This window comes from Plasmodium relictum (assembly GCF_900005765.1).
Source record: "Plasmodium relictum strain SGS1 genome assembly, chromosome: 13".
Lineage (NCBI taxonomy): Eukaryota > Apicomplexa > Aconoidasida > Haemosporida > Plasmodiidae > Plasmodium > Plasmodium relictum.
Genome location: NC_041691.1, coordinates 302,526 through 324,427, shown reverse-complemented (window position 1 = coordinate 324,427; position 21,902 = coordinate 302,526). Strand labels below are relative to the sequence as shown.

The 21,902-nt window shown below is 16.7% G+C and overlaps 9 protein-coding genes across 9 annotated transcripts; 4 read left to right on the top strand and 5 right to left on the bottom strand.

The window, feature by feature from the left end:
• Nucleotides 1-238: 238 nt before the first annotated feature.
• PRELSG_1308000 (conserved Plasmodium protein, unknown function) lies at nt 239-1,123 on the top strand (the record flags this gene model as incomplete). Its single annotated transcript, XM_028678599.1, has 1 exon — nt 239-1,123. One exon carries the CDS (start codon nt 239-241, stop codon nt 1,121-1,123), a length of 885 nt encoding a protein of 294 aa, XP_028535729.1.
• Nucleotides 1,124-1,939: 816 nt separating this feature from the next.
• PRELSG_1307900 (cytochrome c oxidase assembly protein, putative) lies at nt 1,940-2,197 on the top strand (the record flags this gene model as incomplete). The annotated part of the gene is made up of 1 exon (XM_028678598.1): nt 1,940-2,197. One exon carries the CDS (start codon nt 1,940-1,942, stop codon nt 2,195-2,197), a length of 258 nt encoding a protein of 85 aa, XP_028535728.1.
• Nucleotides 2,198-2,883: 686 nt separating this feature from the next.
• Nucleotides 2,884-4,914, bottom strand: KRI1 (the record flags this gene model as incomplete). Its single annotated transcript, XM_028678597.1, has 1 exon — nt 2,884-4,914. One exon carries the CDS (start codon nt 4,912-4,914, stop codon nt 2,884-2,886), a length of 2,031 nt encoding a protein of 676 aa, XP_028535727.1.
• A 785-nt stretch (nt 4,915-5,699) lies between these two features.
• On the bottom strand, nt 5,700-6,561 carry PRELSG_1307700 (conserved Plasmodium protein, unknown function; the record flags this gene model as incomplete). The annotated part of the gene is made up of 5 exons (XM_028678596.1): nt 5,700-5,721; nt 5,813-5,867; nt 5,979-6,134; nt 6,351-6,437; nt 6,519-6,561. 5 exons carry the CDS (start codon nt 6,559-6,561, stop codon nt 5,700-5,702), a joined length of 363 nt encoding a protein of 120 aa, XP_028535726.1.
• A 541-nt stretch (nt 6,562-7,102) lies between these two features.
• On the top strand, nt 7,103-7,549 carry PRELSG_1307600 (conserved Plasmodium protein, unknown function; the record flags this gene model as incomplete). Its single annotated transcript, XM_028678595.1, has 1 exon — nt 7,103-7,549. One exon carries the CDS (start codon nt 7,103-7,105, stop codon nt 7,547-7,549), a length of 447 nt encoding a protein of 148 aa, XP_028535725.1.
• Nucleotides 7,550-8,238: 689 nt separating this feature from the next.
• IF3a (translation initiation factor IF-3, putative) lies at nt 8,239-9,018 on the bottom strand (the record flags this gene model as incomplete). Its single annotated transcript, XM_028678594.1, has 4 exons — nt 8,239-8,418; nt 8,496-8,562; nt 8,657-8,727; nt 8,851-9,018. The coding sequence occupies 4 exons, from the start codon at nt 9,016-9,018 to the stop codon at nt 8,239-8,241; spliced, it is 486 nt and encodes a 161-aa protein (XP_028535724.1).
• Nucleotides 9,019-9,402: 384 nt separating this feature from the next.
• On the bottom strand, nt 9,403-10,587 carry PRELSG_1307400 (conserved Plasmodium protein, unknown function; the record flags this gene model as incomplete). The annotated part of the gene is made up of 6 exons (XM_028678593.1): nt 9,403-9,525; nt 9,631-9,729; nt 9,841-9,948; nt 10,096-10,191; nt 10,377-10,435; nt 10,515-10,587. The coding sequence occupies 6 exons, from the start codon at nt 10,585-10,587 to the stop codon at nt 9,403-9,405; spliced, it is 558 nt and encodes a 185-aa protein (XP_028535723.1).
• Nucleotides 10,588-11,412: 825 nt separating this feature from the next.
• On the bottom strand, nt 11,413-17,038 carry PRELSG_1307300 (conserved Plasmodium protein, unknown function; the record flags this gene model as incomplete). The annotated part of the gene is made up of 2 exons (XM_028678592.1): nt 11,413-11,482; nt 11,679-17,038. 2 exons carry the CDS (start codon nt 17,036-17,038, stop codon nt 11,413-11,415), a joined length of 5,430 nt encoding a protein of 1,809 aa, XP_028535722.1.
• Nucleotides 17,039-18,897: 1,859 nt separating this feature from the next.
• Nucleotides 18,898-21,870, top strand: PRELSG_1307200 (conserved Plasmodium protein, unknown function; the record flags this gene model as incomplete). Its single annotated transcript, XM_028678591.1, has 1 exon — nt 18,898-21,870. One exon carries the CDS (start codon nt 18,898-18,900, stop codon nt 21,868-21,870), a length of 2,973 nt encoding a protein of 990 aa, XP_028535721.1.
• Between the last annotated feature and the right edge of the window lie 32 nt (nt 21,871-21,902).

The following is a 21,902-nucleotide window of genomic DNA, read 5'->3' as shown; positions in this document are numbered from 1 at the left end:
GATATAGAGCTCTTTATTTATCTCATTTTTTTCATTTCTTATCCATCTTTCTATTACCCTAATATTTTTCGTTGTTAATGAAAATTTCTTTCCATATTTATTGAATTTTATAAAATTATATGGTATATATAAATTTTACAAACATTAGATATTACAATAAGAAATTTTTTCTATAATTATTTTTCTTTTTTTTATTGTCTATTTCTTTTTTTTTCATGCAACTTTTGTCTATTTAAAAATGAAAATCTTGTCATTTATTATAATTGTTTCTTTTATTGCTTTTTGCAAAAGCCACAGAAGCTTTTCAAAAAGAAATAATTATTTGCAATTTCTAAGAGCACAAAATTTTATACAAGAAAAACCAAAATATAAAAAACTAAATCAAAATTACTCAGAAGATTTAAATGAATTTGATGAATATGAAGATGAACAAACAACTGATGTAAAGGAAGAGATGGAAGATAGATCAAATAAGCAAGTAAATAATAATTTAGAAGAACACAATAGTAATGATAACGAAAATAAATTAGAATTTAAAGACATAGAAAAAGAATTAAATAGCAATGAAATATTAGAAGGTAATATTAATTTAATAAGAGGAGGAAGGGAATGTACCATTAACGAAAAAGGAGTACTTGATATATCAATAAATTCTAATGATATTTTTAATTTAAATAAATATAATGCAGAAATAACTTCATCAAATATTTTAATTAAAGATATAAAAGATTCGAATGTAATAAAAACTATTCCATTTGAATTAATTAAATTACCAATTGAAACAATTGAAGAAACAAGAGAATGCTGGAATATAAAATTAAATAAAGAAAAAGTTTTATTCTGTGGGAAAAAAAAAGAAGATAGAGATACGTGGATAACAAATATATTAAAAGCTTTATTTTGCCATAATACAAATAACTTAATAATTGAAAAAAATGATACAAATAATAATGAAAGAATTCATTTACCCAAAGAATCAACAATTGATGAAAGATTAAAAGAATCAAAAAAAGGTCAAAATACTAAGAGTGAACATTCTCCTCAATATATAAAATCATCTAATTATAATAATATAAATATTTCAAATTTAAGAAATGGTGAACCTAAAATTTTATTTGACTAATAAATATATAAAAAAAGCAAAAAAAAAAAAAAATTTGTCAATTATTTTTTATTTTTTTTTTTTTTAATAAGTTTTAATAATTAAAATTTTTTTTTTTTTTTTTTTTTGTAAATATTGTTTTAAATAATAATTTAGTTTTTTTTTTTTTAATTATTAAAGCTCGATTTATATTTCTGAAATTAATAATAAAAAAAAAAAATATATTTCTATATTTATTAAGCATGAGTAAATAATCTTATCCTTAAATAAAACAAAACAAACAAGTTACACAATTTTTCTTTAATGGTTAAAAATAAGGATTCATCCGAATATTTTTTTAATTCCATTTATGACGAAAAACAAATTCTTATTAAAAAAAAAAAATAATAATAAAAAAATAAAAGATTAATAAACAAAAATAATATTAATGAGCAAGCATTAAACAAAAAATGATAAAATGTGAACAAATTATTTTCAAATTACTACTTTTTTACTATATTAATTTGTGTTAAATTGCCCAATCATTTTATAATATATATATATATATATATATATATATATATATATATATATATATATATATATATATATATAAATTAATTAGAGAAATAGATAAAGAAATAAAAGTGATAAATGTTCATCTAATTTAGTTATTTTTTTAAATTTTATTACTTTATTTTACCATTAGATAAATTAATTGAAAAATAAAAATTACATTTATATTTAATAGCTTAAAGAAAAAACTCTATCAATGAAGACATGATTTTTTTCATTATTTTATTAGTCTAATATTGTTATCTTAATTTTTTTTCTTTTATTTTTTAATTTTTTTAAAATATGCTTAGTGTAAAACCAGATACACCTCATAGAAAGGCATCTAATTCATGTAAAAAAATATTAAATGATATGATTGCCTGTTATCAAAATACAGCATGTTATAAAAAGGAGAATTCATCTTTTATTGAATGCTTGCATAATCATAACTTAGAGGAAATTGATGAAAACTGTATTATTTTAAGAAAAGCTTATGCACAATGTCGTCGCAATTTATTAAATGGAAACTTCAAAATGTTAGGTAATCCTTTATCAAGATAATTAATCAAAAAAGTAAAAGTAACATTATGTAAAATAACATAAAAATGAAAGTGAAAAATTAAATAACAAAATATATTAAAAGCTGAAATTATATAAGAACAAAAGAACTAGGTATAGATTAAAAAAAAATGTCATTACAGTAAAATCATTGAAAAATATTTTATATTCTAACTTAGAATATACTTGGTTTTTATTAAATTATCAAAAGAATTTCAGTAATTTTTTAAATCTATCAATCAAATTAATATAATGAAATAAAATAATAAAAAATTAAATAAAATTTTATTTGATGTATTTTTTTTTTTTTAATTTATTGTATTGAAAAAGCACCTTTTTAAAATAATATTAATATTATTCATTGAAATGAAATATTGTGTAATTTTTTAGTTTAATTAATAATGAAAAAAATTATTCACATTATATATATATATATTAATTCAATTAAAAGTTTTTATTATATATATATATATATATATATTTTTTTTTTTTTTTTTTTTTTTTTGTATTTAAATTCGTTATTTTATATTTGTAGATTTTCTTACATTTTCATTTTTAAATTTAATTATGTTTTAACTCCTTATTTACATTCTATCTTCATATTTATGTATTTTAAACTTCATTCTAGTATTCTTTCCTTTTTAGTTTTTAACTTTTAAATTTTTTAATTCTAATATTAAGTATTTTATTCATTTATCTTTTTCTTCGATTACATTTGATTTAAAATTTTTTTTATAGTATGGAGAAACATATTTTAAGGGTACAATTTTATTTAATGTTTTATCATCTGTTTTCAAGATAAAATCAGTTGTGAGGTTAAAAGAATTTGGTTTTACTTTTATATATTTAAATCTAATAGGCATATCGTCAATTAAATCTTCATAGCCACTTGAATCATTTTCTAAATAATTCATTGTGTCATTATTATTAAATTCATAATTATTTTTCATTTCACTATTATTTATATATTCTTCTGGTGGGTTACATCCTCTAGGAACTAACAATTTTTTTAACTTATGCTTATGAGTTTTCTTTTTTGAACAATTTTTACATAAGGCAAAATTATCACATATAGTACATTCATAAACATAATTTAATGGAATAATAGGATTTTTGCATTCATCACATAAAAACCACATTTCATTTTCATCATTATATAAATTTAAATTTTTGTTTTTTTTTAAATTTTTATCTGAAATTATTTCTTTATCATAATTTGTTTTCATTTTTGATTCATGAGTTTTGTCTTTTTTAAAATTTTCTGAGATTTTACCCATTTGACTTTTATCACAATTGTTATTATTATCATTAAATGAATTATTTTGTTCATTTTTTTGATCTTTTTTTTCTTTTTTTAATTCTTCTAAAATCATTTTTTTTTTTTTCTCTCTTTTTTGCTTTCTTTTTTCTTTTCTTTTTTCCTTTTTCTTTTTCTTTTTTAAATCTATTCTAACACTTGTTTCTATTTTACGTGGAATGGAATTTATGATATTCCCATTTTGTTCTTCATAACGAAAGTTATATGTTCTTTCAAAATGTTCAGCTTTTTCTAATTCTTCATCGTCAATTTCATCAATATCTTCATAAATATTATGAATTTTATCCTCTCTCCATAATTCTTTTAAAATGTAATCTCTTAAAAATTCTTCATCTTTATTTAAATTATCTTTCCAATACTCTTTTAATAAATTATTTTCATCTTTTACAATATTAGATGTTTTAAGAAAATTTTCGTAGTATTTTTTTTCTTCTAATAATTCAGCTTCACTCTTTTCTTTCATTACAAAAAAATTGTCATTATCATCATTTGTATTATCATTACAATCATTTTTATCAGCAAATTCACAAGCTTCAATTATTTTTTTTTTTAATTCTTCTTGCTCATCGTAATAACTTTTTTTTTTTTTTTGTAGTGACATTTTTTTTTCTCTTTCTATTATTTCTTCTTCTTCTTTATCAAATACATGAGAACCTTCTTTTAATAAAATATCTTTAAAATATTCTGAATAGTTCAGACATTTTTTATCTGTTTTACAACTTTGGTTATTTTTTTCTTCGATATTCTTGTTTACGCTTAAATCTTTATTTTCATTTATTTTTTTTTCGTCTTCTTTTATTTCATTGTCTTTATCTTCTGATATATCTGTATCAAAATCACTGTCATGAAAAAACTCTTCTTTTTTATTCAGCAAATTTGAATCCTTGTTTTTTAATTTAAGTAGTAAGTTACTAAATTTTTTTTTGAATTTTGATGTTAATAGTAAACCATCATGATCTTCATCACTACTTGAACTTTTATCATCACTTGATATCTCTTCGTTTTTTTGATCATTATTTTTAAAATCATTTTTTGAATCGTTTATTACTTCATTTTTTGTATCATTTCTTTTCCTTTTTCTTTTCATTATTATTTTTTCATCATATGATTCTATTTTTTTTAAATTATCATTTTTCAGACAATTATAGGAATCAGTATTTTTTAAAATAATTTTTTCATTTGATTTGCTATTTAAGTTCTCAAGATTACTATATGGATGATTGTATTTTTCACTTGCTTGTTTATTACAAAATTTCTCATTTTCTGAATTTATTTTCTCTTTATTAATTGGCTTATTTTCTTTTTTTTCTTTTTTATGAACTGAATCATTTAAATTTAAATTATCGGAATCATTAGTTTTTTTCTTTTTCTTTATATTCTCATTTATTTTAATTTTTACCATTTTCTTTTACATGCTTTTCTTTTAAAAAAAAGAAAAAAATTATTTTTTTCAATATATTCTTTATGATATTAAAATTTTTTTCAATTCAAATCTCAAAAAAAATTTTGTTGGTATATTTTATTCTATATATATAATTTATTATAGTAAGTAAATTTACAAAAAATCAAAGCATAACAAAAAGAATCAAATATAAAAATTTAAAAAAGTAAAATTTGAAAATTTTGATATTTCTACAACTTTATTTAGAATTTTATAATAATATTAATTATACTTGAAAAAAAGGGAAAAATAATAAATTATTCTACAAAAATAAAAATATAGTAAGCCAAATTATTATATATATATATATATTTATTTATTTATTTATTTATATTTAAAACACCATTATTGAGTTATAATAGTTTTTTTTTTAATTCGTGAATATAAGATAAAATTAAAATAAAAAATAATTTATAAAAAATAAAATGTATTAAAGTATATATTATTTAATCTTGACGAAAAAAAAAAAAATAATAATAATAAATTATGAAAAGTCCTCATTTAGAAATAAACAACTTTTACTTTTTCTTTATAAGTTAATAACATTAAAAAATAAAATATATTTTTATCAATTTACTTTTTTTTTTTTTTATCATATTATAAAAATAAACTTAATCCTCTTAATAAAAGTATATAACAAAAAAAAAAAAAAAAAAAAAAAAAAATTGTATTATATATAATAATTAGAACATAATAGATATAAAAAGTATTTAAAAGAAATAAACTATTATTTCGAATCCTTCAAATTAAAGCCTATATTTATCATCACTGTAAATTTAAAAAGAATAAAAAAAAAAATTTGGGTATATATGTATACATAATTGATAATATAAGATTATATAATTTTTTTTTTTATTACAGTGGCTGAAAAGGTAATCTTAATGCAACTGGATCGTAATATTTACATAAATTTCCTAAAAAAAAAAAAAAATAACACATATTTATATATCACAAAATTCGTAATAAATATAAAATAAAAAATGATTTTATTTAAATTTTTTCCTTTATTTTTTTCTCATTATTACCGATATATTTCATTGATAAGTCATATCCTAAATCATTATAAAAAAGCATTTGCTTCTCCATATATCTTTTTCTACTTTCATTTGATACATGTGATGTATCAAAAAATGTTATTTTTATATATCTATAAAAATAATAAGAACCGTAATAAAAAAGACCTAAGAAAAAAAAAAAAAACAGAAACAAGATATCAAAATAATATATATAAAATTTACACAAAATAATAAAGTTTTATATGAAATACATTAAAAAATATACATAACAAAATAATTATTTAAAATAAATCAGGAATCATATATTATATTATTTATAATAAAATTTAACTAAAAATATAATCATTTTTTTTAGAATTTTTTTTTCCTCTTTTTAAATACCTCCACATATCCCAAATAAAATACTGTGAGTTATACTTGGCCCTTTTATACTTTTGAAAATTTTACTTTTACATCTGTTACAAAAACCTACAAAAAAAATTTTTATTATATATATTTTACTTTATATTCAGTTTATAATTTCACAAAATAAATATATAATTATATTACTAGTTTTCTGTTTGTCGTTTCCTTCTAATAAATTATTTTTCATTTTCAAAAGATAATTTTTTGTAAATAAGGTTAATAAAAGAATAGAAAAAAAAAAAAAAACACTGATTAAATATAAATTTAGTAATTTGTTATTCAAAATTAAAAATAAATAAAATAAATAAATAAATAAATAAATAAATAAATAAATAAATGAAAAAATAAAAAAAATAAACAAATATAAAAATAAATTAATATAAAATTAAATACAATTTATTTCAAAATAAAAAAAAATTATAAATTCCTTTAATGCACAGAAACAATTTGTAAAATTCGTATATTTTTTCTTGTAAGTGAAAAAAAAAGTTTGCATAATTGTTGTTACAATGTATTTAAATTAAAATATATATTTTTTTTTTTTTTGTTCCTTTTTTTGATTTTACTTTTAGTCTTATATCATTAAAATAATACAAAGCATAATTTTAAATAAATCAATTTACTTTTAAAATCAGAAAATGATTTTATATTAATTGTATTATTTAAAAAATATTTGAATTTTTTTTTTAATAGTTATAATACTACTTTCCATATATTTGTATGAAGCTATGTCAAAAAAAAAAAAAAATTCTAAAAAAAATAATATTCAAAAATATTTTAATCCTAAAATTGTGACAATAATTTTATTATGCTCTTGTTATTTTTTTTACAATGTATTCGGTATTGTGTATATAATAATTGTTTTAATTATATCCATATTTTTAAATTTAGGTAATAATAACGATAATAATATAAGTGCATATTCTATATTCAATAAAGGAAGAAAGTATCTAATTGGTGATTTAAGAATGAATCAAATAGAGAAAGAATTTAGAAATAGTAAATTTAAAAATGATGACAGTGATGATAATTTTTTAAGATTTCATGATATTGACAAAAATAAGATTTATATAAAAGGATCATCAAAATATAACAACAAATTATGTACTTGCGGTTCTAGGAAGAAATTTAAAAAATGTTGTGGAGTCATTAAAAATAATTCATCCGATTTTTGAAATATAAAAAGAAATTATAAATATATTTTTTTTAGTTTATTATGAAAATTCATATAATATATTTTCATTATATCTATATATCTTTAGGAAAATTCATCTTTGGTTTAAAAATATTTGTTTTCCATATATTTTTAGTCAATATTTATTGTAACTATTTTTTATGTTTTTTTTTTTTTTTTAATTTATTACATAATATTCATTTCTTTTTTGTTTTTTCATTGTATTCATTATATCTATAATTCTTCTTAATTTAAAATATTAAATTAACAGGAAGAAAATTAATAAAAAATTATAAATTATAAATAATTAACTTGAAAATTTATTTAGACAAGAAAATTAATGGTAAAATGGAGGAATTAAATATTTGATGGGATTATAAAAAAAAAATAAGAAGATTTAAAAAAAAATTCTTAAAATGTGTATATAACGAAAAAAAAAAAAAATTTTATATAATGAAATAGAAGGTTTCATAAACATATAGAACCAAAAAAGAAAGTTTATATATTATTATATTGAATTAAAGTTTCAAATAATTACAAAAAAAAAAAGGATCTTTGTTTTTTTTATAACAAAATTTTTAAACATTTTAATTTTTTTATAAAGATAAATTTTCCATTAGTTTAAAATGCTTTATTTTTCTTTATTTCGTTCTTTTCTGTAATATCCTATTTTTTTTTTTTTTTAATTCATTAAGTTTCATTTTTCTTTTTTGCTTTTAAATTAAATAATTGTGATACTACATTACCATTTTGACGCATAGTTTCAGAAATACCGAAATTCTTCAACTCTTCTGAAATTTTTGAAAATATCTTTTTTACATTTTCTGTATTAGTATATTCTCTTCCTTTTAATGTTAAAATAAATTTTACCTAAACTCATCAAGTAAATATAAATTAAAATAAATTAAAATATATATATATATATATGAATAAAAAATAATTTTTACTCTGTGTCTTTTCAATAAAAATTGTTTTGCTGAATTTATTTTTATTAATAAATCATTCATAGCAATTCTAAAAAAAGAAAATGTATATGTATATATATATATATATATATATATATATATATATATATATATATATATATATATATTCTTTTTTATATCACCTTGGTGTTATTCTTAATTGCTTAACAGGTTTATTTTCAACCTTATGCTTTAACTGCTTTATTTTTTTTTCCTTGTAGAATTTTTAAAGAGATTACTTTTTTTTTTTTTTTATAATATACATTTTATAAAATATTTCAATATTTTTTAATTTTATTTTATTTATTTATATTTTTTTATTATTTATTTAATTTACTTGTATATATCTATCATACCCATCTGAATATTTAGTTGCATCATTAATTTCTTTTAAATAAAAAAATTTGTAGCAAATTTTTGTTTGATAAAAACAGTTAGCATATCCATTATAATTTATTAAAATGAAAAATACATATATTATGAAAAAAAATATGTGAAATAGCATTATTTTATTAAAAAAAATAAAAATAGTCAATGAAAAGAAAATTTAAATTAAAAATTCATTTTTTCTAACTAAATAGACTAAAAAATATTCGTAGTAACAATGAATTTTTAAAAATATATTCAAAAAAAAAAAAAAAAAAATGAAATGAAATAGAGTGGATAAAATAAAAAAAAATTTCACAAATTGTTCACAAAAAAAAAAAAAAAATTGTTAAAGTATAAAAAAGTTAATTATATATATAATCCATATGTACTAAACTTTATATTCCTTCTTTTCTACGTTGTATTAAATTAAAATTTTTTAAAGATAAAATATTAAATTTCATATGTGTATGTTTTTATTAGAATAATTATGTAGATAAATTTTATTGAAAAAAAAATTCTTTTAATTTTTTTTTCTCATATTTGTTAATAAATTGTACATATTAGAATATATATTTGATTCGCAATCATAAAATTTTTCCTTTTTTCTGTAGATATCTACTAATTCGTAGCAATCCATATCAAACTGGAAAAAAAAAAAAAATACAAAAAAAAAAAAAAAATGAATAGAAAAAAGTATCAAAAAATGAAAAAAAAAAAAATATATATATGTATGTATATAAATAATTACATTGTCTTTTATATTTGCATCTGCCCCATTTTTAATTAGTAAAGAAAAAAATTGATAAAATCCATTTTTTATAGATATATGTAACGCTGTATCTCCTTCCTGTTATTTTAGATAGTTAATAATTAACAAGAATATATAAATTTTTGAAAATCCAAATAACATAAAAGTAAATTATAAATTTTAATAGAATTATTTTAATTGTGTATTCACCTTATTTTTTATATTAATAATGTCTTTAATATTATTACGACAAAGAATATCTAGACAATATAAATTATTATTCAATGCAACAATGTGTAAACATGTATCCCCATTATCCTTTAATTTTTTTCAAAAAAAAAAAAAAAATGAAAATTTTGTAATAAATAAAAATATAATTGATTTTTTTATTATTATTTTTATAAGTAATTCATCTTTTAATTTTTTAATTATGTATTTTTTAATTATCTTTTATTTTTTTTTAACATTAATATGCTTATAGTCGCATCCATTAGTTAATAAAAAATAAAACATATTAGCGTCTTCATTATAAGAACATATGTGAAGTAAATTATTATTATTCTAATAAAAAAAAAATTAAATAAAATAAACTAAGTAATACTCCAAGTAAAACAAAATTTTATATTGGTTATCTCTTTAAATAATAAATCATTATTAAATTTTTAAAATAATTTTAATATATTTTTTTTTTTTTTGTTAATTTTATTTTAAAAATAAAGACATAATTTTTTTAAATATATTATTACCTTAAATTTTGTATTTATGTCATTTTTTTTTAACAACTTTTTTGCTCTTTTTATGTTACCTGATATATTAATGGAGCAAAAAAAATTATGTTATAGAATAAAAAAAATAAGATAAAATATAAAAAAAAAAAAAAATACCTATGAAAACAGACAACCCTAAGTCAGATATTTTATCATGAACACTGTCATTTGTTAAAGTTATTGATATCATTTTTTTCTTTGTTTTTTTTTCCTTTTTTATAAGAACGAAAAAAGGTAATTTTTTTATAAATACCTCTATAATATAAGTATTATTTTAATTTAAAATATTCTGCAATTTATATATATTTTTCATTTTTCTAATTTATTATAGTCTTTTAAAAATACTTCGAAGCTCTTTTTTAATATTGTCTAGTACTTTTTTTTCCTTTTTTTTTTTTTTTGATAGAAATTATTTACATTTCTGATATTTTTTTTCAAATTTTCTAATAAGGAAATGATTATATATTAGTTTTTATGAAAATAAAGAAAAAATAAATGCACAGTTTTTTATAATATAAATAAAACTTTTAAGTTATAAAAAAAAAAAAAAATACATTAATATTTTGCCCTTTTCTTGTAATTTTATTATTTTTTTTTCTTGTTAATTTTTTCTATATAATATATTATTAGATTAAAATGCACACATTATTCCTAATGATAGACATATTTATGTATTTTTTATTTTTTTAAATTAAATTTCTATATACACATTTAAATTTATTTCTTCTTAAATATTAATGAGAATTTTTATTTTTTTACGAAATATTTCTGCAATTTCATTTTTTTTTATAAAATATTGATGTGAAAAATAAAAATTTGCGAAATTTTTATTCTATCGTAAAAACAGTTAAAAAAAAAATATAGAAAAAAAAAAAAAAAAAAAAAAAAAATACACGTATATATAAATATATATATTAAAATATAGTTATTATTTAGATAAATATAAAAACAAATAATAAAGAGAAAAAAAAGAAGATTATTAAAAAAAAAATGAAAATAATAAAGCATATTAATTTTATATATCTATTGGTAAATTATTTTTTAATCTTTTTTTCCTTTCTTCCATTAACCACTGAACAAATGTTCTATAAAAGAAAAGAAAATAGAATAAAATAACAAAATAAAAGTATTATTGAAAAATTGAAAAGTCGGAATATTAATTTAAAATATTATAAAATAAAATCAAAAAAAGGCCATTAAGAAAAAAGGAATACTATATATAGTAAATAATAAAATATAAACATATGCATAAATAATATGAAATATTCTATTTTTAGTTACTTCTTTTTTTTGTTTCCTTTATTTTCCTTTTGTATATTTTTTTTTAATTTTTGGTTATCCATAACGAAATTTAAAGCAACATCTAGGGGAATATAATTTTCTTTGTTTTGTAAAATGTTAATTTTTGGAATAATATTATCTGATGAAGATAAAGAAGATTTCATATCATCATCTTTTTTTTTTTCTTCATTTTCATTTAAACTAATTTCGTTATTTGTTAAATGTTCACAATATTCTTTTGTTTTACTTAAAGATGATTTATTTTTAATTTTATTTTCATATTCCATTTTATTAGAATGACTTTTAGACAAATGTAATTTTTCTAAATTTGATTTTTCTAATGATGATTTTACTGTTGAATTCTTGTTTTCTTTTATATCATTATAATTCCCATAAAAATTGATATTACTAATTTGTTTTTCACTTTCTATATATTTTTTTGAGTAATCCATTTGCTTATGTTCAATAGAATAACTGTCGCATGAATGATTATTTAGCAATAATTTGTAGTTATATACATTTGTGTCATTTTCTTCATTTATATTATCATCTTCATTATTTATTTTATGTAATTCGCTTATTTTCTCTTTTGCATTTATGTTATTTTCTTTATTTATACCATTTTCTTCAATTAAATTTATTTTATTTATATTGCTTTTTTCATTTATGTTGTTTTCTTCATTTCCATTATTTTCTTTATTTATAACAATTTCTTCATTTATATTATTTATTTCATTTATACCATTTTTTTCATTTACATGATTTTCTTCACTTAAATGAATTTCTTTATCTGTGACATTTTTTTCAATTATATTATTTTCTTCATTTGTATTACTTACTTCGTCAATATTATTTTTTTCAATCAAAATTTTCTCAATTTTATTTTTCTGTATTATTATTCCATTTTTTTTGTTTATATCATTTTTGTTTATATCATTTTTATTTATATCATTTTTGTTTATTTTATTTTGATATTTTATGCTTAATAATTTATTTAATACTTCATTATTCTTTTTATATTCGTTAGAATTATATATACTGTTTGAATAATCAGAAGGCTTTTTTTTCTCATCTTTCATAGAATAAGAAATTTTAATATCTCTTTTATTGTGATTATTTAAATCATCTTTATATGATAATTTATATTTTTCCTCTTCAAATCTTCTATTTTTCCTTTGATCACTTGTGCAATTATTTTCATTATCTGTTAAAATTACTTTAGGTTTAATTAAAAACTTATTTTTTATGTTACTATCGCTTTCACTCTTATGAACATAAGAAGAATTCTCTTTTTTTGTGTATATTGATATTTTACGTTCATTTAAGTAATTATAATCAAAATCATCAAATTTTATCTTGCTTAAAGAAATTAATTCATTATCAAAACTATTAGAAATAGAATTGTCAATTGATGAATGACTTTTATTATTATGAAAAAAATTATCTGAACATTCTTGTAAATATAAATTATCACCTATATCATAAAAATGATTTTTTGTTTTTTTATTACATGTTTCTTCATATAAATTTCTATATACATATTTATAATAACTTCCATCACTAGAATAGTCTTCAAATAATTTTTTCTTCTTCATTTTTTCTTTTTCTTTTTCTTTTTTTTTCTCTTTTTCCTTTTCAATTTCTAATTCTTTATCTTTATCTTCTGCTCCTTCTTTTTCCTTTTTTTTTTTATTATCATCATCTTTATAATTGATATGTTCCTTTTTTTTTTCTTGTAATATTTTTTGTTCATTTAATTTTCTTCTCAATCTTATTTTTTCTTCAAATTCTTTTCTAATTTTTAATTCATATAATTTTCTTTTTATGCTAATTTCATGTTTTAACTTGTTTTTTTCATCAATATTAATTTTTTGTTCATTGTTAATTTGTTTTATCATTTCTAACTTTTCCTTTATTTTTTCATTGGAATTTTTTTTTTCTTCTTCTGAATATATATTATTACGACTTTTTTCTTCATTCATTTTTCTATTACTAAAATCAATTTTATTTTTATTTTTTTTTTGATTTTTTAGCAAGTTGTCTATCCTAGATAAAAAAAGATCATGAGAATAATTCTTATTATTATTCTCTTTATTTATATTATTTAGAGAGTCAACAGAATGACTTAATGCATTCTGATATATTTTCATATATGAGTTATCTTTTGTTTCTTTTAAACAATCTAAACTTTTTTCTATATTATTTTTTGAAAAAACTTCTTTTTTTACTGAATTTTGAGTTAACATAAACTTTTTATTAACATTTTTTCCATTTATACTATTTATATCTTTTTCATTTTTACATATTTCCATATTTTTTTTGTCTTTATTATTACATTTCATTAAATATTCTATTTTATTTTTTTTATTTTCTTGAAAATTTTCATTGTTAATTTCAAAGTTACAATCATATTTTATTTTTGTGCATAGCAAATTATTATCATTTATATTTATTTCTTTATTTTCTGAATAAATTCTATTTTTTTTACTACTATTAACATCATTTCTTATTTTATAATCATTAATTTCATCGGAGATATCAATATTTAAATAATTTTCATTATTTCTTTTTATATTTTTAGAATTATACAAATTTATAAAATTTTTATCAAATTTTAAATGATCTTTAAATAGCTCTCCATTATAAATATTACCATTAGTATATTCTATCTTTTCTTTAATAGAATTACTTTTTGTGTTAAAGTTTTTCTCAATATTATTTTTTTTTGGAATATTTTCATTCTCATTTAAACTTTTTTCTTCTTTTTCTTCTTTTTCTTCATTATCTTCATTTCTTATTTCATTTTTATTTTCTTCATAATTATCAAACAGTTTTCTATTTTTTAAAAAATTAACATTCTCAATATTTAGTTTATTTCTTTTACTTAATTCTACACTTTTTTTTGTTATATAATCATTATTAACCTTTTCTCCTCTTTTATTAATTTCCTTCAATTTTGAGAATAAAAAATTTTGGAAATTTTCATTGTCATTATTACACAATTGTCTTTCCTCTTTTTTTTTATCATCAGTTCGTGAATTATTATTTCTATGTTCAACTTTAAAATCTTTTGTTTTTAAATTATTCCACTTTGATTTTTCGACATCCCCAGTTTTATAATAATGTGAAATGGGTTCATAATCATACTTGTTTAATTTTTCTTCATTTTTATTTATTTTTTTTTTTATGGATTCTTTCAAGTCATTTTCATCTTTATATAATGGTTCTTCAATTGCATCATAAAATATACTTCTTTTATTGTCATCATTATTTATCAAACTATTATTATCTAATATATCACTTATTTCATTACTTACACTTTTAAATGCGCTTTTTTTATTTTCATTATTATGTATCAAATTATTATCTAAAATATTATTTACCTTATCAATTTCATTTGATTGTGCATTACTGTCTTTTTTGAAAGTTAATGTTTCTTTATTTATTTTAAGCTGTTTTTTATAATTATAATTTTTCTTCAAAATGTTTATTTCGCTTTTGTTAAGATAATTTTTAACTACTGATGCGTTTAAAGATTTATTTAAATCATAATTATCATCCAGCAAAGTTTCTGAATTACTTTTATAACTTTTTTTTATGTTATTCATATTCTCTTTAGTGGTATCATCATTAAATAATTTGATTTTTAATTCATCATATTTTGTTTTTTCGTTTACTTTTGTATTATTATAAAAATCTAATTTTTTATCTATAACAATATTTGAATACTTTTTATCATTATTATAAATTTTATTTTTCACAATATTGTGTTCAGTAGTTTCATTTTTATTATTTTCATGTATTTGATTTTTAGAACTACTATTTTTTTTTAATTCTCCTTGAAGATCTATTCTATATAGCATTATTTGCTTTGGTTCGATCTCATTTTTTTTTTGATCATTATTCATTCTATACTCATTACTTGTTAACAAACGTTTAGATTCAATTGATTTTTCCATTAATTCTATTTCTCTAAATTTATCCCTAATTTTTTTTTCTTCACCAAATAATTTGTTTTCATTTAATAAAATTTTTAATTCACTTGAGTTAAAAGCATCAGTATTTGCTACTGCTTCTTCTCTATTTCTGTATTTTAAAATTGTTGATTTTTTAAAATCAATTTGCTTTGCTCTTTCATAATCTAAATAATTTTTTTTTTTTTGACTGAATGATAATTTATCTTTGCTCATATAGAACCTATTATTATTTGTAAGTTTATCAAAATGTTTGTCAATACTATCTAATTTATATATTTTATTATCGTTATAAATTTCCTTATTTGTATGAGTATAGATATCCCTTTTATTTTCAATTTGATCATTTTTTTTTTTATCATATATTTCATCAAAATTATTTACTTTATTTGATTCTTCGTTAAATAATTTATTCATGTTATCTGAATTTTTGTAATTTTTATTGTTAATATTACTAGTTTTATTTTCTTCATTACTATAATAATTTAAATAACTCTTATCTTTTTTAATATTTTCAAGATTATTACTGTAAGAATCATTTTCAATCTTATTTTTATCAAAATTTAATTGGAAATCATGTTTATATTTATTATTATCATCAATAATGTTTGTATTGTTATTTTTTATGGAATAATTTTTTCTCAAATTAATTTCTTTTGACAAATTTTTTTTTTTTTCATATTTATGTAACTCAACAGTATTAATGGTTGAAATTTCCTGAATCTCTGTTTTTTTATCATCTATTGATGCACCAATGTTACAATTATACTTATTGTCATTTTTTTCTATTTCTTTTATTGCTATTTTATTTTTAATTAAGTTACAATTACTTCTATTACTGTTATATACAATATTTTTATCTATATCAGAATCGTCATATGCACTTCTTTCATGATTAATTTTCATAGTTTTTCTATATTTGTTTATAATTTCATTTATTTTTTTCCTTTTTAAATTTCTTTCATTTTTCATATAATCTAAATTTTTCCCTTTGTTATTCGATTGCAAATTCTTCTCTTCTGAATTATTATTTATTTTGCTTTTATAATCTTTATATTTTAGTAGGTCATTGTCTTCTATGATAACTGAATTTTTTTTCTCTTCATTCTTTTTATCACATGAATTATTTTTCTTATTATAAGTTTTTTTATCTTCAGAATATGTATAAATCTCATCATAATAAAACTTTTTAGAATTGAAAAAATTTAATTTCCTATTATTTCCTTCTAATATTTCATTTCTTAAATTTTTATCTAAATTATACTCATTTTCATCTAACATGATATTTTTGTTAATCCATTTTTCTTCTTTATCTATTTTTTGTCTGTTAATGTTATTAATGAAATCATAATCAATAACCTTTAAATTTTTATAATTAGATGACATATTTGTTTGTTAAAATATTATTTAATTTATTTTCATTTCAAAAATATAATAATAAAATTTAAATAAAAATATTAAATGCAAATAAATAAATAGAGCATAACATAAATATTTACATGAGAAAATACAATTTTTATGTTTTTATTCAATAATCTTTTAATGCTGTTTTTTTTCATTATTTTAAGAATTTATGTATCTTAAAATATTTATATATATTTCAAAAATATTTTATATTTTCATATATATATATATATATATGTATAAAATTAGAACAAAAAGAAAAATACATATTTTTCTTGGTTAAGGACAAGAAACAACGTATAATTTAAAAAAAAAGAATGAAAAAAAAATCGAAGTAATGAAATATTAAACAAAAATTTTACAAAAGACAAGAGTTGTTTTATTAAAAAAAATTGTTAAAATATAATGTTTAAATAATATAATATAAAAAATAAAATAAAATAAAAAACTGATTTGGCTCAATTTTATATAATGTTTAATAATATTTACAACATTTTTATTTTCATATAACTTATATTAATCAAAATAAAAAAATAATATATATAATTTTTTATAACATTTTTTTTTTTTTTTATATACAATTGATTTAGAAATATTATATAAATTTTATTAAAAAAATATATATTTATGTATGTTTTTTATATTCAAAAATAATTAACAATTCAAAAATTTATGTATAAAAACTTTTAAATAGAAAAAATATATTAGACAGAAGTAAAAAAAAATGATTTATTGTTTAATTTTTTAATCATTGTATTAATGTTTTTACATTTGAATTTATTTTTCATACTTGGTATATTAAAAAAAAATTTTAATTTTTAGTTTCTTGAAATCTTTTAAAAATAAATAATTATTTAATATTTGTTTATTTTATTTTATATATGTATATATATATATATATTTCTGTATATCATATATAACTCATTTTATTTGAAAAATGTTTGTTTTTTATTATTTTATTTTAGGTATTTTTTTGTGTTAAATTATTAAAAAAAAAGAAAAAAAAAAAATACATTTTTTTATTTTAAACTTGTATAAAACAATGTAATGATTTTATTTAAAAAAAAAAAAAATTATTTGAAGTTTACCAATAAAAAAAAAAAATACACAAAAATACGTGAATTATTAATGTATTAATGAAATTTTTTTGAAATGCATGAAAAAGAAATTCTTTGCATACATATATGTATTAGTAATATTAGAATAACACAATTTTTTTTCTTCTTTTCTCAGAATATTTCAAACATTAATATGATTTTCTCTAAATTAACGATATATTATTTTCTTCTGTTAACGTTTTGTTTTACTTAATAAAAATATATAAAACTGTCAATCATTTAAAATATTCAATAATCACTTTATATTTATTTGTCACAAATTTTAAAAAAAACGCTAAATTTGTGTTTATTTAAAAATTCTCAAAAAAAAAAAATATATATATATATATATTTATTTATTTATTTATTTAATTAAAAAAAAAAATCTGAAAAATATAATTAAGTTATTTATATAAAAATTTTCAAAAATAAATTTTTAATTCATATATATCTATAAAGTAATTATTTTTATTTTATAAATCTCAATTATGTTGTAGTGATTTTTATTATATATTTAGGTTTATTTTAAAAGTTATAATTATTTAAATAAATTTTTGAAATAATAAGAATATATATCTATTTGTTAATTCTCTTAATATAAATTTGAAAATTGAGTATTATAATTATTTTGAAAAATAATTATAATTTTATCAATAGTATTTTTAATATTTCAAGTATAAAAGCATTGACTTTTTTTTTTTTTAAATTGCTTTAATAATTTTATGAAATTAATTAAACAAGACAATGTTAAATAAAATATTGAATGATATTTTAGAAAAATGGGAAAGAAAAGAAATTAATTTATCAAATATATGCTTGTGTTTTCATTATTTAAAAAAAGATTTAACAACAATAGATGATAAAAATTATTTTTTTATAAATGGCATTAATTATTTAACTTTTAAAAAAATTTTACATTTAGCGGAAGATCAAAATAATAGTAATAATAAAAATCAATATTTATATCTTATTTTTACCAAATTTATTTTTAGTTTAGAATGTGACTTTATAATAAATAAGAATTTTTTATCTAAGCATAAGGAATATTATTTAAAAGAATTAGATGTATATGTAGACAAAAAAGCAAAGAAAGGTGAAAGTAAAAATAATGAAGTTGATATATTAGATAAAAGAGATAATGCTAAAGAAAAAAGAAAAAAAAAATTAAATAAAGAAAAAGAGGATAAAAATATTGTAAATACGAAAAATTATGATGTGAATAAGAAAAAAACAGAAGACAAAAATGACCTAATTTTTTTTGAAAAAATAGATATACTTATAAAAAATTTGATAGACTTAAAAATAAATTCTAATGATAATAATGAATTTTTAAATTACAAGATTTACTCTTATTACTCAATACTTAAATTTATTTATTATTTATCTGAAAATGAGGAAAAAATTAGTAAATTTTTCTTCAAACATATTAAAAATATATTATTTTCCATTATAAACGTAAATTTATCTGTATTCCATAATGAGCATACAATGAGTATAGTTAATAAAATTATTTTCATCATATTGAACTTAAATGTTCATGTTATAAAAGATTATGAGAAAGAATTTTTTAATTTCCTATATATGCAATTAAGTCAAAAGAAAGTTTCCCTAGATATAATTAAAGATATTATTGTTTTATATTTAAAAAAAAAAAATAATATAATTTTAAATAACGAAATTTACAAAGATATGAACAATTATGCTAATGATAATATAAATTTGTTTTTAAAATACGGAAGTAAAGAAAATTTATATTTTTTTCTAAATGCCATAAATATTTATGAAAAATTAATTAATTCCAAAATAAGTAATACAAATAATAATTTATATGTTATAAAACATATGGAATATGTAAATATTAATCTCAGTATTAAAGATATTGTTTTGAATATTAATAAATTATTAGAATATTTAATGAAGATATCTAAAGATTATATAAATAACGAGAAAATGAGTATTTATTTAAATGATACAAATTATATATATGATAAGGAAGAAAAAAAAAATGTATATAATATTGAAAATGTTTTAAGAACAATAAATAAAAAAAAGAAATGTATTTATATAGATAACTTGAACGCAGATAAAAATAGTAGTAGCAATATTAATAATATTTTTAGTTGTATAACCGATAATATATTTAATTTTTTCAGAGGAGTTACAGTTAAATTAAATTCAGAAATTATAAGCATTAACGCTAACTATTTTGTAAATTTTATGAAATTTTTTTTTATATACAATAATGAAAACGATTTATTTTTATCATACTTTTTAAATAATAATATTTATATATATGCAAAAGAATTATTAAACAAATGTTTTGCTATCTTTGATGAATTTGTAAATTATATTGTTTACATATTTAGAATAGTGAATGTATTAACTCAAAACAAGCTGTTAGTAAAAAATGACTTAAAAGAAAATAAAAAGGAAGAAGATGAAAAGTTATCTAATATATTAAATAAAATAAAGGAAGTTGTAAGATGTGATAATATCACTGATATATATTATAAATTATATAATAATAATATAAAAGTTCTTTGTTTATTTCTTAAATATTTATCGCATTATACCAATGAGACAATAAAGGAAAAAATATTAATTCATTATGAGCATTTTATTTTTTTTATTTTTAATGAGAGAGATAACATTAACTTCAATTTAATTTTTAAAAATAATATCTCTTTTTATTTAACTTTAAGAATGTTGTATACTTTTGTAAAAATTAAAAATTGTAATTTTGAAAATGTTCACAATATTTATTTTAAATTGAGTAAATTAGAAACGGAGTTAAATATAAATGAAGAATGTTCATTTTTTTATAAAAATAAACTGTTTAACAATGTATATTTTATAAAAAAAATAAAAATATTTTTATCAAAAAATTTGGATTCAATTTTTTATGATAAAAAAATTTACATTAATAAAAAAGAAAAATTTGCAAAATTTGAAAAACAGTTGGCAGGAAAAATGAATAAAACAAATGAGAATCTTTTAAAAAAAAAAAAAAAAAATAGCAAGTCTAATGATGATGATGTTTACGATAGAAAAAGAGTTAAAACAACGTATGAAAATAGTGAAATATTGACAAAAGAAACTTTAGAAAGTGATCAGATGAATGAATACTTATCTCTAAGTAGCGATAAAGAAAGCTCTGATAGTAGTAACGAAAGTGAACTTTTAGAAAAAAAAAAAAATAAAAATATAAAGAAAAGTTATGTAGAAGAACATAAAGAATGGAGTAATGAAAATGATACTTGTATTCGAAATGAAGAAATAAAAATGAATAATGAAGAAGAAAATAAGGGAAATGTCATTAAAAACAAAGAAAAAAAAGAGAAAACTCTAATACACAGTAAGTATGATGAAGAAATAAATAAGGGAAAGAATAGAAATAGAATAAAAAAAAAAAAAAAAATTAACAATAATAATAATAATAATATATTAGATAAACAAGAACAAAAAGATATTGTTGTAAAACGTCCTATCATAAGTAACTTAAATAATAAATCTAGTGTCAAATCAGTAAATGGATGCATATCCAAATTAAAAAGTAAAACAAGAAATAATAAGGAAAAACCTAAAAATTCTTATTCTAAAAATTCAAACAAAAATACTATTAATTTAAATAAGTTAAATAATATAAAAATAGTATCGTCCTCTGATGCTATAAACTCCTTAAACTACATGAAACAATCAATTTTAAGTGATTTATAAATAATAAAAATATATATATATATATGAAAAAA